Here is a 15831-nt window from a genome sequence, read left to right as displayed (position 1 = left end):
CTCCATTCTCCTCTCGGGATCTTGGGCACGCATGCACACGCGCCCGGCGTGAGTTTTAAGCCACCGGGTCTGGGACGCGAACCGCGGTCGACTACATGGGAGTCCAGCGACATAGCCATTACGCTAACTGCTGGTTTCCCATACTGTTTTGTCTTTTAAAATAAATTTTTCTGAGAGGAGTGAGAAAGCACCACCATGGGAAATGGTCATGCCACAATTCCTTTTCCTCCATTTCTCCGTACCCTCAGGACCCCGGGTACACACATGCACGCTCAGCAGATTCTTCAAGCCACTGGGCCCAGGACCTGGACCATGCAGCTGGCCATGTGAGATCCAGCCATCTCAACCACCAGGTCACCAGTTGGCCCTTTTATGCTGTTTTCCATAATGAACATACTAATTTACATCCCTGTCAATAGAGTTAAAGAGTTCCCTTTCAAGAACCTTTCTTTTTAAATAATTATTTGTTTGATTTTATGTAATAAAATAGAAGGCCCAGGACTCAAATTGCAGTTGACCATGTGGGAGTCCTTTAAACGTTCTGCTAGCCCCTCAAGAAACTTTCGGAAAAAGAAATCGTTGTGTTTTATCAAGTTTTTAATTAAAAAGAATTATTTATTTTCTTTTATTTATTATTATTATTTTAATTTGCTATAGGGCATTCACCAGAGAGAGAGAGAGAAAAGGAAAGTGAGAAAGCAAGCTTCCAGGTCTGGGACTTGAACCACAGTTGACCATGTGGGAGTACAGTGTTTTAACCACCATGCCACCTGCTGGCCCCTCCAGCAACTAACTTTCAAAAAAAAAGTTATCGTTATGTTTTAGAATAATGTTAGATTTACAGGAAAATTGTCCTTATAACAGAGAGAATTTCCATCCCCCGCCTTTCGCTGTTTCCCCCTCTGTGCCTTCATTACGTGCTTTTGTCAAAGCCCAGAAACTGAGCTTGGTGCAGGACTAGTAAGTCTTACATGCCAGGCTTTGTCTGATCTTAGAAAAGCTACTCTTTTTTCTTGGTGGAGAAACTGGGATCAGAAATGAAGATACAGAGGCCAGCAGGTGTTGGAGAGGTTAGGATGCTGGATCCCACATGGCCAGCTGCATGGTTTGAGTCCTGGACCCTGCGGCTTGAAAAATCACTACAGACCCATGTGCATGTGTGCTCAAAAATCCCAAGAGGAGAGTGGAGCAGAAGGGATTGTTTGTCATTTTGACAAACAATCAAAATGAGTGGGGGAGAGAAATGCATACATAGTTTCTTCCTAACATGCATTTTCTATGAAAGCTTTTTTCTTTTTCTTTTTCTTTTTTTTTTTTTCTTTAGGGTGTGTGTACTTACTGGAAGAAAGAGAGAGAGAGAAAGCACCCCTCACAGAAGATGGCTCCACCACAATCTCTTCTCCTTCGTTCTCGAGAACACTTGGGATTTTGGACACATATGCCCAAGTGCCTAGTGTGTTTTTCGGGCTGCTGAATCTGGATCTCTAACCACACAATCAGCCACGTGGGATTCAGTCACCTCAACCACCAGGCCACTGGCTGGCCCTCCATGAAAACTTTTTGCAGTCTCCTTGTAGAAGCCATCTCTCGATGGGAGATGCAGCACGGGGCCAATATACCCCACCCGGGGTCACAGATCTGCAGGAGCTCAGCGGCAAACCCAGATCCGAGCCTTGTCATCTTTCTCTCCCTCTGACCCATTCCCTTCCTCCAGGCCTTTGCACATGCTGCATGCCCGCTGGACAGACTCGTCTCCACTTCACAGGTGGCTTACCTTCCGTCTACCATGCCCTAGGAGACGCCGCTGCCCTGGGGACCCTGGGGAGCTCCAGTTCCTCCTGTTGTCAGAGCAGCCTCAACTCTCCTGATCATGTTGCACCATGATTGCTGTTGACCTGCTGGTCTCTCTTGTTAGAACTTCTGGATGGGAGCTGGGTGAAGGGGTGTGGACCCACCATTCAGGATGCTGAGGCAGGAGTGTCATGAGAGACCAAGACCTTGTCTAAGTAATAATTTAAAAAAGAACTCCAGAACAAAGCCAGCAAAGAGTGTCTTTTTTCCAAACCACCTGACCTACCTCTCATTTAAATGATGTGCTGGTCATAGCCCCTGATATGAGACTTAGTGCTCAGAATGTTTATTAGGAAGTTCCTTGGGATTAACACCTGAACCAGGGGCAGGAGAGAAGCAGGAGAGATTGAGGGATACCTTGAGCAGTTTTGTCTCCATGGAGAGTCCCTTCAGTACCAGCTGGGCAGGGATGGCAAGACTTTTATAGCCACTGGCATGTGGACCATCCAGACGGGCACGGCCCTGGGCGAGGCTGCTGCCTGCACCTGAGGCACTGCAGCAGGGCTGACGGCTGGGGGCTGTCTGCTGACCACACGACCAGTATCTGAGGGCAGAAGAGCAGTGGGGAGGCAAGAGTCCTTGAGGGCTGCTCAGAGGGAGTGGCTTCCCAGGTGTGGCAGCAGGGGTGGGGCAGGGACAGCAGAGTGGCCTATATCTAGCTTGGGTGAGCTGGGAGTTCCAGATGGGAGGGCTCCAAGGAACTTCCTTTGGATTAATACTCAGGGACAGAACATCAACCTCCTCTGTGCCAGGAGCTGTGGCACATTCTGGGAGCCACCATTTGGATAAGGGCCATGGCTCCACAAAACTCCACTCCCCCATCCACACCCCACTCCACAACCTACTGTCTATACTGCTGCCAGAACGACCCTTTCAAAAGGAAAATAATAGATGTAGGGAACCAGCAGTTAGCATAATGGCTATGTCACCGGACTCCCACGTAGTCAACCATGGTTCGCATCCCGGACCCGGTGGCTTAAAACTCACGCCAGGCGCGTGTGCGTGCGTGCTCAAGATCCCGAGAGGAGAAGGGATTGCGGCGTGACCATCCCCCCTGGGGGGTGATTTCTCGCTTTCTGTCTCTCTGTCTCTCTCTGTCTGTCTGGCGAGCGCATGCACCCTATAGCGAAAACCTCTCCCCTCCCCCAAAAAATAGGTGTAACTTCTCTGCTTAAAACATAGCGTACACACGTGCCCTATAGTCAAAACCTCTTGCAAAAAACCAACCAACCAACCAACCAAACAAACAAAAAACCAAAAAAACCACATACTTAGAGGGACCAGCAGATGGTGTAATGGTTATATCACTGAACTCCCATGTAGTTGACCATGGTTCCAGTCCTGGACCCGCGTCTTAAAACTCACACCAGATGCATATGAATGCATGCCCAAGATCCTGAGGAGAATGGAGGAGAAGGGATTGTGGCATGGCCATCCCCCTTGGGGGAGTGTTTTTTTGCTTTCTATCTCTGTCTCTGTCTGTCCAGTGAGTGCGCATACCCTAGAACAAAAATCTCTCTAAAAATAAAAAAGCATACTTAGAATAAAATCCTAGCTCCTTGCCCCGCTAGCCAGGCTCTCTGTGATCTGTGCCACCCCACTCTTGTGCATCATCTCCTTAGCAGTCCACTTCCATGCAGAAGTGGTCTGCCTTCCTGTCCTTGGCATTTCCTGCAGCCCCTGCCTGGACCCCCTTCCCTCCAGATGCCCCTACAGAGGCTTCCTCTGCCGCTGTCAGGCCTAAGCTCAATATCTTCTCCTCCAGGAAGCCTTCAGGGATTATTCCCTTGGTGAAGTCCTTTTATTCATACTTATTCAACAAATATTTATTGAGCACTTAGCCACCAGGAGACCTAACAAGTTAATGGAAAAATGGAATTAATGTACAAGTTTATTTTGGTGCAATTTTTTAAAAAATCCATGATTAGTTTTTTTCATAATATGCAATTTTCCATGACCATTTCGAATGGCTTCTGTGAGGTGGAAGCACCATTTTAGGCAGCAGGGATAATAGGGGAGTGGGATAGCCCAGACCTTGCCCTCTTGGAGTTATATACTAGTGGGAAAGAGGATCAATACGCAAGTGAAAATGACAAATGTCATGAAGGCAGAGTGTCAAATACAATGAAAAAATAAGAGGAAGGTAAGGTGACAGATGCCTGGGTCCCGGTCCCTGACAGCCAGCCACAGAACCCTGGGGATCTAGATCTGGGCAGAGTGCAGGGCAGAGAGCCCAGGAGACGCGTGAGGCCAGGGGACTTCGACCTGAGTCTGGTTCTCCGAGGGGCCTGGCCTCAGCTGGCGGCCACGCCGCCCCCTCCTGTCTGGCCGCTTTGGAAGTGCGCTGGCTCCCGGGAAAGCCTCGCCCGCAGCGGTCAGCCAGGTGCGCCCCCGGGAGCCGCCCTCCCCTCTGCGCTGCCTGGGGGGCGGAGCCGGCTGCAGCACCGCCCCCCCGGCGCCCATAAATGTACCAGGCCGGCGACACCGCGGGTTCGGAGCGCGGCGTTCAGGTGGCCGCCGGAGATCGGTGCGGTCCGCATCTCCGCTTGCTGCCCGCCCGGCCCGGCGCGCCCGCAGCTTTAGCCATGCTGTTCTGGCACACGCAGCCCGAGCACTACAACCAGCACAGCTCCGGCAGCTACCTGCGGTAAGGGCCTCGCGCTCCGCCCGGGCCAGACGGCCGCAGCCCCGGGGCTCGGACTGGAGTCGCGGGCTGGCGCTGTCGGACCTCGCACTGCGGGGAGAGGAGCGCTGTCGCCCTTTGGGGGCCTAGGGAACGAAGCACGCCCAAAGTCCCATTTGAGGACTGACCGACAGACCCCTGGAGCGGCCCAAAGCGCCAGCCCTCCCGGGGGATAGGCGCGCGGAGCCCGATGCTCGCGAGGGCTCCTCCCGGGTCACCCCCGGCGGCCGTGGGGCGCGCACCTGTTAGCGGCAACCTTCCCGGTCCGTTCGCTTCCGTGTCGCTCTTGTCCCAGGCTTGTGTCGGAGAAAGTAGAGCAAGTTCCTGCTGTCAGCCTGGTCCCTGTCCTAGGGAGGTCCCTGTCCGGGAAGGTCCCTGTCCCGGGAAAGTCAGTCCCCTTCTTCTTGCCCCTCTCCGCCGGGACCCCTTCCAAGCCTCGCGCCCTCTGCTGTGCCCTTCGTCCGCCAGGGCGGGTGGACCTGCGCTCCAGCTTCCAGGACCCGAGGTGGTGGGTCGGGAGGGGAAGGGGGCTCCCTCCTCCTAGGTGATCTTTCGTGCGTGTGCCTGGGGCCCCGATGGAAGTCTTCCTCCTTCCTTCGGGCTTTGGCCAGTGTTCCTGGAGGGGTAGTCGGGCTGCCTGTTTTGCGGAGTTGTCCGCAGTCCCCTTGTTAGGACAAAGCACCCCGTTCGCTTCAGTTCTCCAGGGTGAAGTTTTCCTTGTTCTGCAGCTGACCAGGTACTACCAGTCATTTTACTTTCGGAACTCGCCAGAACCAGCTTTGGCTTGCCTTATTTCCATCGTGTCACAGTTTGCTAAATGTGCCTAATTTAACCCAAAGGGCATTGGATACGGGCTCCGGGAACGATGGCGAGGCCAGAGTCACAGGCACCGACAGCCCCAAAGCCAGAGCCACTCTTAGTGCTTGTTCTGGCCCCAGGAAATTCCTGTTTGGACTTAACCTCGTAGTTACTTGTCCTTCCTGGCTTCTGATAGGTTTTTGCCTACTATGCCTTTCCTGAGGCATCTCCCTTTTAGAAGGCAGAGGGATGGGAGTTTAACTGATGTATTATTATTTGCTGGTTTTTACTCACCGGAGTGGTAGGAGAGGGAAATTAGTAGGAGAGGGTGTAGGTCTCCTGACCGCCTTCCTTGGGCAGGTTATGAGGTGTTACCAGAGGGGAGCTGCTCTCAGAAGCCCACTGGGGAAGGGATGTAAACCCTCTCAAAAGATTGTGTGCGTCCACATACCAAGAAATTCTACACCGGCGTAGGTTCTCATTGTGCTGCACTTTTGCAGTTAGTTGTAGTTACCTCCCAACATTAGTTTGTGGCCATTAACCCTGTTGCGGTAACTTGAAAGTGCATTCGAAGGTGACCCTGAGTTGAGGTTAAGTGTATTTGAAACTTCTAGGTACATACAGTGCCATCCTGTCAGGAACTAGTTCTCTGGTTGCCTGGGAGGTGCAGTTTTGACGCCTGCGTGATGGAAATTTGTCTGGAAAACCCGATACCTTTTAGGATTTTGTTATTGTCTCCAGGGAGGAGGGTAGAGGTGGCGGTGAGGGGTGAAGGTGCTCTAAAGCCATTTTGTGGTCTTTTGGGGAACTCTGTAAAGATGGTCTGCATTCTTCATTTCACTTTTCCGAACTGGGGGATTTTTCCTTACAGAGGGGAAGGCCAAGGTGGGAGCTGCCTTTGGCCCCCAGACTCTAGAAGGATCCGTTCTCTGTATTTTATTTCTGGATGTTTCCTCACTCTGCACAACTCCGACGAGCTGCCTGGCCTCACCAGGGTGGTGGCCTTTACTCCCTTCTTCCTATTTTGTTTGATGTTCTCGTGACTTTTATTCCTTGGCAAATAAGGGTGCCAGGCTTGAAACAAGTTACTGTTGAGTGATGGCTCTTACCACCCCCCCCCTCTTTCTTTTTTATTTAAGGGCAACAGCCCATGGATTATTAACTTAACATGGTCTGGGCAAACATGGAATTATGCAATCCACAAGTGGGCAGGCCTGCCTGCTCCAGCCCCGTTCCTAGATAACCACAGGAGCTGGGAGGATCCCCGATGTGGGAGAGAAATAAATGTGTCGTGTGGCGGGAGCCAAGACGGCCCTGCATTTTGGGCATCTGAGGTGGCAGGGGGAGGCTCACACAGGACGGGCTTTTTGGTTGGGCCCAAAGCCTGATTTTTCCTCTGGAGAATTGGTTAGATACTGTTGGGGTGTGTGCTGGGTTTGTGTTTTACAGACGCTGGTTTATGATGTTCGAGGAACAGATTGTACTGATGACTGTTTATACAGTGAAGTGGGGTCGGCTAAGCCAGTTCACAACCTCGGACCCACAAAGGGAGGAGGTTTATCAAGATAAAGGCACTAGCACTTCTTTGGCACCTATTTGGTATTGCTCATAATTTAGAGATCTTCAGAAGCTAGTCTCAGACCAGCCAGGGGGTATGGTCGTCAAGGCAGCTAGATCCCACATAGCCAGCTTGTGGGTTCAAGTCCTGACCATGTGGCCTGAATAAAACACCCAGGCATGTGTGCGTAAGTGCCCGAATACAGAGAGAATAGAGGAGAAAAGATTGAGGTGTGGTCATCCCCCTCCCCAGGGAGGGTGCTTTCTCACTTTCTCTATAGCAAATTAAAAAAACAAACAAACAAACAAAAACAAAAACAAAAAAAACCAGCTCCTCTTTCCTGCTTTCAGGTCTTTGGTGTTTCCCAGGATTTGTCTCTTAGGAGGGCATTTAACAAAATACGTCCTCAAGTTCTTCAGTCACAGACTGAAGGGAGGTTGTTTTTTTTTTTCTTTCTTTTGATATGGTGGTAGTGGGGGGTTGTTTAGAGGTAGAAGAGAAGAATCTTTCAGTGTCCCAAGATTTTCCATTTGGATAAGAAAACTGAATAGAAACCAAGGTCCTTCCTTCTCGTTTTGCATTCCAAAGAGATTACTATGACCCTTAAAACAGGGGTTATCAGGTAGTTGTCCTTTTTAGAAGGGACACTAGGATGTCTCAGCCTGGATGAGTGAAGCAAACAGTGTCTGCATTTGCATAGTTTACTGAGTCCCAAGGCCTAGTTGCATTAGTCTGAAAAAGTGACTCATTAGAAATGTTGGGACCAACCCAGTAAGGGGAGCCAGATCTTACATGGCTCGTCATGGTTCAGATCTTCGCCTGAGCACCTTGGGAAAACATGCGGGACACACATGCTTGCGTGCTCCAGATTCCAACAGGATGGAGAAATGGAGAAGAGATTGTGGTGTGACCATTGGGATGCATTTTCTCTCTTTCTTCCTGTCTCTTATGAGTGAATGTACCCTCTTGCAATTAACAAACAAACAAAAATTAAATAAAACCAACAAACAAAAACTAGACTCATGGATTGAAAAGTAACTCTTGCTCAGATTCTTACTCTGAAAGCAAGACTTCATGAGTAGTCTCTCATAGATGGAAACCAAATGACTTCTAAAGGTCTTGTCATTTCTGCTACTCTCTGTCAGGGCAGTTTCCAGAGATCTGACTTAGCAGTTTTATCTCTGTGACTTGATAAGATAACAGGGCATGTACTCTTGCCAGAGAGAGATGGAGGGAGCGGGAGAAAGCACCCCCGAGTGGAGCGTGATCATGCTGCTAGCCCATCTCCATTTCTCCATCTGATCAGGATTTTGGCATGCACATGTGCCCTGTGTGTTTTTTTAAGCTACCAGGGCCCAGATTTGAACCATGGTCAGCCAAGTGGACTCCAGCTCCTTAACTGGTACTACAGGCGATCTGCCATGTGCTTCCATGTCGTACCACCCTTGGTACCGGTGGTCTGCGTCCCTCACTCCAAGTTCGCTTTATCCTTGTGGAAGGGCTCCCTCAGGCCCCGCTCCTGACTGCCTCTTCTGTGTGTTGCAGTGATGTGCTCGCCTTACCCATCTTCAAGCAGGAGGAGCCCCAGCTGTCCCCCGAGAATGAGGCCCGCCTGCCACCCCTGCAGTATGTGTTGTGTGCTGCCACATCCCCAGCTGTGAAGCTACACGAAGAGACACTGACCTACCTCAATCAAGGTAGTGCTGGGACTCCGGGCCAGGGTGGAACTGAGGGGTGGAGCGACTGCCCAGAAACATGGTGAATAGATGTGAAAGACCCCCCCGGGGGGGGCTCTTTACATTGTCACAGTTGGTGAGGCGACTGGTGAAGTAGCACAGGCTAAAGTTCCACTTCCTGCTCATGTGACCTCCTTGAGTCTCAGTGTCTTCATCTGAAAATTGGAAACATCAGCTGTAGTGTCACAGTGCAGGCCAAACCTGGGTGTCCTGTGTCACGTTCCTCATGTGGCTCAGTGATTGGTAGCCGTTATCACTATTTACTGGGACCATGACCAGTGCTTTCTGTGGGCATAGCTTGAGCGGTTTCTTTCCTTTGGTGCACCATGTCTGCTGTCCTTTCTTTTTTTTTTTTTTTTTTTGAGAGATTTTCACTATAGGGCGCGTGCGCTCGCCAGACAGACAGAGAGAGACATAGAGACAGAAAGCGAGAAATCACCCCCCAGGGGGGATGGTCACGCCGCAATCCCTTCTCCTCCATTCTCCTCTCGGGATCTTGGGCACGCACGCACACGTGCCCGGCGTGAGTTTTAAGCCACTGGGTCCAGGACACGAACCGCGGTCGACTACGTGGGAGTCCAGCGACATAGCCATTACGCTAACTGCTGGTTCCCTGCTGTCCTTTCTTGAGCTGTACCTGGTGGTAGTAGAAAGACCGGCACATTCCCTAGCACAATGCAAGGCTGGGCCCACACAAGCTAGATGGAAGTCCTGTGTGACAATAGGGACAGGATTGCTCACTGTGTCCTGAGGAAAAAGGACTTTGGAGGTTTTTTTTTACTTTCTTTTTTTTTTTGGAGAGGTATTTTTATTTTTATTTATTTTTTGCTATAGGGCATATGCGCTCACCAGAAAGACAGAGAGAGATAGAAAGTGAGAAATCACCCCCCACTGGGGATGGCCATGCCACAATCCCTTCTCTTCCATTCTCCTCTCGGGATCTTGGGCATGTACATACACACACCTGGCATGAGTTTAAGCCACTGGGTCTGGGACTCAAACCGCGGTCGGCTACATGGGAGTTCAGTGACATAGCCATTATGCTAATTGCTGGTCCCTTAAATTTCGTTTTTAAAATTCCATTTATTTCTTCTGAGAGAGTGGAAGGGACCCTTGAGTGTGCTGACATGCCATGGTTGCCCCACACCTCCCAGTTAGCCAGGATCACAGGTACCCGACCTGTTCAGGTAGGTGGGATCAGAACCTGAGGCCTCTCATATGACTCCAGTTTCACGCAGTGGCGCCCTACTGCCTATTCCGCCACAGCCGATGCCTTTTTCCCTCTGGGCCTCAGTGCTTTCATGTGTAGAATGAGAAGTATAATGTTATGACTTTTAACATACTGAAGACGGGGAGACCAAAGCATGGTGGTTAAAGTGGCTGGACCCCCCACCCCCCACCGTGGCCGACTGCTTGGTTGAAGTCCCAGACCTGCTGGCTTGAAAAAATGTGCCAGGTGCATGTGTGACCCCAGAATCCTGAGAGAAGAAATGGAGGAGAAGGGATTGTGGCATAACTATCCCTCAGAGGGGTTGACTTTTCATTTTCCCTCTTTTTTGCTCTCTCTGTCTCTCTGGCAAGGGCACATGCAAAATTAAAAAAAAAAAAAAAACAGACTGCAGGTGTACGTGCCAGGATGATAGTGGTTGTTCTCATCACCAGAACATGTGGGTTGGTGTCCTGAGCGAAGGCAGAGGGCATTTGTGGTTTCTGTCTGTATGTGTTTATTGCACCTCAACACCCTGACAGGCAGCAGGTGGATTCACCCCCGTTCTATAATGGGAAGAGCAGAGGGATGGGAGATCACCGTGGTTTCTGTAGGACCACATGTGTGGTTTGCAGGGGAGCTGTAGTGTAGCAGTGGTTTGTCTTCCATGTGCTCTCTCCTCTCTGTAGAACTTTGACTCCTCCATTTGGGGAGCAAGTTGCGGGTGGAAGTCCAACGTGATCATCAAACTCTCCTCTGCTGAACTTGACAGCTTCTGGGCCAAGCTTTTAGCTCAGAATCAGCAGCTGTATGTCTGCCTCTGGATGAAAATACCCCCTCCCTGTGCTGCCATGGCTCAGTGGAGGGTGACACCTTAGCCCCACGGGCAGCTCTGTTGATTTCAGTTGGTTTTACTAAGCTGAGTGGGGTCAGCTGTGGGGGTGCCTGGCTCTGACCCTGAGACCTATGAGCCTCTGCAAAGTCGACAGCCATTGATGGCAGGTGACATGGCCAGGTGAAAGAATACCTACTGGTGTGTGTCTGCACGTTGGTGGAATGGCTTCTTTTCTTTGTCAGAGAAGTCAGACGCTACCAACCAGTGCATCCTTGAGCAGATTCTTTCCTCTGAGGGCCTCTGTTTTCTTAACTTTAACATGAATAGGGCCAGTCTGGTAGTGTAGTGCATCGAGAGCTGGATCCCACATGGCCGACAGTGGTTTGAATCCCAGCCCCGGTGGCTTGAAAGAGATGTTGGGCATGTGCATGCCCGAAGTCCTGACGGAGAAATGGAGGAAAGGATTGTGACAGGACCATGCCCCATTTGGTGGTGGTGGTGACGGGGATTCCCTCTCTCTGTCTCTGGAGAGCATGTGCACCCTTTGGCAATTAAAACAAAGAAATTAGGTGATGTTTAAAGTTTATTCTCATATAAAAGATTTAATGTTAAACAAAGTAAACCAGACTAAAAAAAATCATAGAATTAAATAAAATTTTAGAAGTTTATTCTCTTGCTCAGTGTATTAGGTTGTCAGAAAAATCATGATGTATTTTTCTGTTTTTCTATGCAAAAATGCATCATGACTTTCTTGATGACCCAATAACTTTGCCCAATAGATTTGTTAAAAGAGAGAAAAATGTTAGCCCTATGGTCTCATCATCCTGTATTAATTTGGTACATTTATTTCAGATATTTTAACAATTATATTCTGATTATTAAGGCAACGTGTATTTGTTACAGAAAATTGGGATGGTTTACCAAAATAAAAGGAAAAAAATTAAAAGAAAAAACAAAATTAAAATCCCCCCTTGGGCCGGCTTCATGGCGCAGTGGTAACGCACTGCTCAGGAGAAGCTGGGTCTCCTATGGTGACTGTAGCTTGAATCCCTGGCCTGTTCTGCCTGAAACACCCCAGACATGTGCATGAGTGACCAATATAGGCTGGAGGACTTGGAGGAAAGGGGTCACTCTGTGACCAGACTCTGTGGAGGGTGCTCATTTCTCTCTTTATATTTTGTGTGTGCACACCCTCTAATGAATAAAGAAAAAAAAAAACCCTCTAATTTAATTAGAGACCTTGTTTCTATATATTTAGTTAGTTTTTAATATAAGCCAGGGCATGTACCCCCACCACAGAGAGGGAGAGGAGGCAAGCACCCCCCAGTGGGGCATGGTCATGCCACAATCCTACCACAACCCTTCTCCACACTGTCTGAATTTTAGTCACACACACACACACACACACACACACACACACACAGACACACACTCCTGGTGTGTTTTTCAGGTTGCTGAGGTTGAGATTCAGATTGCACAGTTGGCCACATGGGATCTGGCTCCTTTAACCACCAGGCCACTGGTAGTCCACGAACCCCAGACCTTCATGTGCTGAACCACCTCGCAGAGCGTCATGTTACCACTGTGCCACGGGCTGGACCCTCAATAACCGTGCTGTAAATATTAGGCCAGAAACTGACCATTGTGTGAGTACTTTTTCCTTACCTCTGTTTATGAGTACTCACCCCATTCCTCATTGAACTAATTACTGACCTTTGAAATATTTCTTCCTATTTGAGACTTTAAGTCCTTCAGTATATTTTTAAAAATAATTTGTGTGGTAATTTCTGATTTACATATAATAGTTGTACATCTCTGTGAAGTACGCTGTGACTTTTCAAGAATGTGTATGGCGTGAGGTATTCAGACCACCAAGAGAGGAAGCATTTTACCATCTCTAGCGTTTGTAATTGCTCTGTGTTGTGCACATTGGAAATTCACTCTACTGGTTATTTGAAAATATGCATTAAATTGTTGCCAGCAGTCTTTATTGTGCTACACTACTCCATAACCCCTTCCATGTGTTCACTCATTATTTGTCTTGGCCATTTTCAATAATTTATTCTTCTCAATGGATTTTATAGCCATTGAGACTTGCTCGTATTACTATAATATTGATGAAATCATACACTTTACACGATTGTTTCTTGGTTTTGTTGTACATGCTATTCTTGTATTAACATTTATTATTAAAATATTATTTCACTTTCCTTTTGTTATTTAGGATAGAATATTATCATAATTGCTAGAGCAAAATGTACAGTGAAATTATTTTTGGGGGGGGAGGTTTTTTTTTTTTTTTTTTTTTTTTGCTATAGGATGCGTGCGCTCGCCAGACAGAGAGAGACAGAGAGACAGAAAGCGAGAAATCACCCCCCAGGGGGGATAGCCACGTCGCAATCCCTTCTCCTCCGTTCTCCTCTCAGGATTTTGGACATGCACGCACATGTGCCCGGCGTGAGTTTAAGCCACCAGGTCCAGGACTCGAACCGTGGTCGACTACATGGGAGTCCAGCGACATAGCCATTACGCTAACTGCTGGTCCCAGTGTAATTATTTTACTGTCCTTCTCCCATAATAGAATGGATGACCAGTAGGGTGAGTCATGTCTGTCTTTCAAATATTTATCCCCCCCCCCCCGTGTTAAGCTTGATCCCTTGATAGTATAAATTTTCAGGAAAAAAGAAAGAAGATGTTATTTCCATTTTTCTCTTGTTTTTATTTATGTGTTTGCTATTATCTATAATACTATACTGGGGCCAGCCTGTCCCCTGATGGTTGGCAGATGCAGATTCCACATGGCCAACTGTGTGGTTTGAATCTCAGACCTGGCAGCTTGGGCATATATGTGTGCATTGCCCTAAATCGCAAAAGGATGAAGAAATGGAGGAGCTGGGATTGCAGCAGAACCACATTCCGTTGTGGAGGGGAGCGCTTTCTCCCTCTTTCTGTTTCTTTCTGGCCAGCATATGTATCCTTTGCCAACAAATAAGTAAATAATGCTGTATGGATAGTTTTGTTTTGTTTTGTTTTAGGAGAGGTTTTTTCTTTAGGGTGCATGTGCTCACCAGACACACACACACACACACACACTAGGGAGATGGCCACACCGCAATCCCTTCTCTTCCATTCTCCTCCTGGGATCTTGGGCACATATGCACATGCAGCCAGCGTGATTTTCAAGCTACTGGGTCTCAGACTCGAACTGCAGTTTGGCCTTGTAGGAGTCCAGTGATATAACTGCTACGCTATCTGCTGTTCCCCTGGGATAGCTTTTTTAGTGTGTGTTATGTAAGAATTCTATTCCTTGGGACCAGGAGTTAGCGTAATGGCTATGTTGCTGAACTCCCATGTTGCTGACTGCAGTTCGAGTCCGGACCCAGTGGCTTAAACTCACTCCAGGCGCATGTGCGTGCGTGCCAAAGATCCCGAGAGGAGAATGGAGGAGAAGGGATTGCAGCGTGGCTATCCCCCCCGGGGGGTGATTTCTCACTTTCTATATCTGTCTCTCTCTGTCTTTCTTTCGAGTGCACGCACCCTATAGCAAAAACCTCTCAAAAAAAAAAAAAAAAAAAAGAATATCTCTATGTCATGTGACAAAATAGGCCTTTACTAATTTAAGAAAAGAATTGCTTAATTTTTTTTAGAAAGAATTATTTAATTTTATTTATTCATTCATTTATTTTAATTTAACCAGAGAGAGAGACATAGGTAAAGAGAGAGAGAGGAAAAGTGAGAAAGCAAGCCTCCAGGTCTGGGACTTAAACCGTGGTCAGCCTTGTGGGAGTGTCCAGCACCTTAACCACCTCGCCACCTGCTGGTCCCAACTTATTTCATTTTTATGTTTTTTTAAGTTATTTTAAAATTTGACCAGAGAGAGAGGGAATGTGAGAAAGCAAGCCACCAGGCCTGGGACTTGAACTGTGGTTGGCCATGTGGGAGTCCAGCGCCCCAACCACCATGGCACCTGTTGGCCCCTAAAAAGTAATTTTTAAAAAGTATGCCAGAAGGTATGTGTATGAGAAAAAGAGAGAGAAAGTACCCCCTAGCGGGGCCTGGTCACATGGCAGTCCTCCTCCAGTTTTCTGTCGTATCAGGATCCTGGCACACACATATGTGCCCAGTGTGTAAGACACTGAGACTGGGACTTGATTCCTGGTTGGCCCTGTGGTGTCTGGCTTCCTCTGCACAGTGCTTAACTACTATACCACAGGACCAGATTTAAAAGAGTAATTTTGACACCTTATTCAATTAAGATCTCTTAGGTTAATCAGAGTCTGTCAGTTAATCAGGTTAATCAGAGTCTGTCCTTAAATGTTTTATGTGTGCATTTAGCTCTGTGGTATTTGTTGTGTGATTTATATGTGGCCATCCCATACCTCTTCTTTAATGATGTGTTTAAAGTTCTCTGCAAACATGTACGGTATGCTGTCTCTGTAAATCAAAAAGACATTTAAAGCACTGGGCAAGGTGTGTTTCATATGGACGCCCACTGGCTAGTTCTGTATATGGTGAAAGTGGTTTGAAAAACAAAGTATATTCTCTTCTTCTGAAAAAAATCCTTCTAAGGGGTGAACTGCTGTTCAGAGGTTTGCAAACTTCCAAACAAGCTCTTTGTCAGTGGCCAAAGGTCATTGTGGACAGATCTTATTGAAGGCTGGAGCCTGAGGGAAGGGATAAAGTGGGTGGTGGGTGGAGGTGGTGACGGGAGGAATCAGAGAGCAGAGAGAGGCCCCAGGCTATCTGTATAGGACATTCTGGCTTTGAGATAAGAAATCACTTTGCAAGAAGGCTTGCAAGGAGAAAGCTTTGGTATTTTCTATCAAAACAACTCTTGAGTCTTAAATATAGGAATTAATTTTCATAGGCATACTTTTATCCATTCACTGTTGGTTAAAAAATGACTTTTCCCCTCCAAGTAAGAAGAGAGGAAAAAGAGAGAAAAGCCATGTTCTAAACCAAGAAAGGGGTGGAGGAGGGTGAAATTGAGCACACCATGTCCCAGGACCCTAAATGGGCAAAGCACTTACATCTTTCTTTGCCTCCAATTTTATTCTTTTTAATTTTTTCTGTATTCATAAGCAAGTGTACTAGTGCATGTGACAGTGAGATTGAGAGAGAGAAATGAATGCTTTCCTCAGGGTCTGGTCACACAGCCACCCG

The 15831-nt window shown here is 48.0% G+C and overlaps 1 protein-coding gene across 2 annotated transcripts in view; it reads left to right on the top strand.

Moving 5' to 3' along the window:
- The first annotated feature begins 4352 nt into the window (after positions 1-4352).
- TFCP2L1 (transcription factor CP2 like 1) overlaps positions 4353-15831 on the top strand; it is a 60249-nt gene continuing 48770 nt past the window's right edge. For both annotated transcript variants that reach the window (XM_006169579.2, XM_006169578.2), the window contains exons 1-2: positions 4353-4498; positions 8436-8587. In XM_006169579.2, the coding sequence (XP_006169641.1) occupies positions 4437-4498; positions 8436-8587 (214 nt within the window). In that variant the 5' untranslated portion in view covers positions 4353-4436. The remainder of the gene's footprint in view (positions 4499-8435; positions 8588-15831) is intronic.

The sequence above is a fragment of the Tupaia chinensis genome, unplaced genomic scaffold (genome assembly GCF_000334495.1).
Source record: "Tupaia chinensis unplaced genomic scaffold, TupChi_1.0 Scaffold147282_1, whole genome shotgun sequence".
NCBI classification, from domain to species: Eukaryota; Metazoa; Chordata; class Mammalia; order Scandentia; family Tupaiidae; genus Tupaia; species Tupaia belangeri.
The sequence above is the reverse complement of the archived record's forward strand: the minus strand, read 5'-3'. Positions and strand labels throughout refer to the sequence as shown.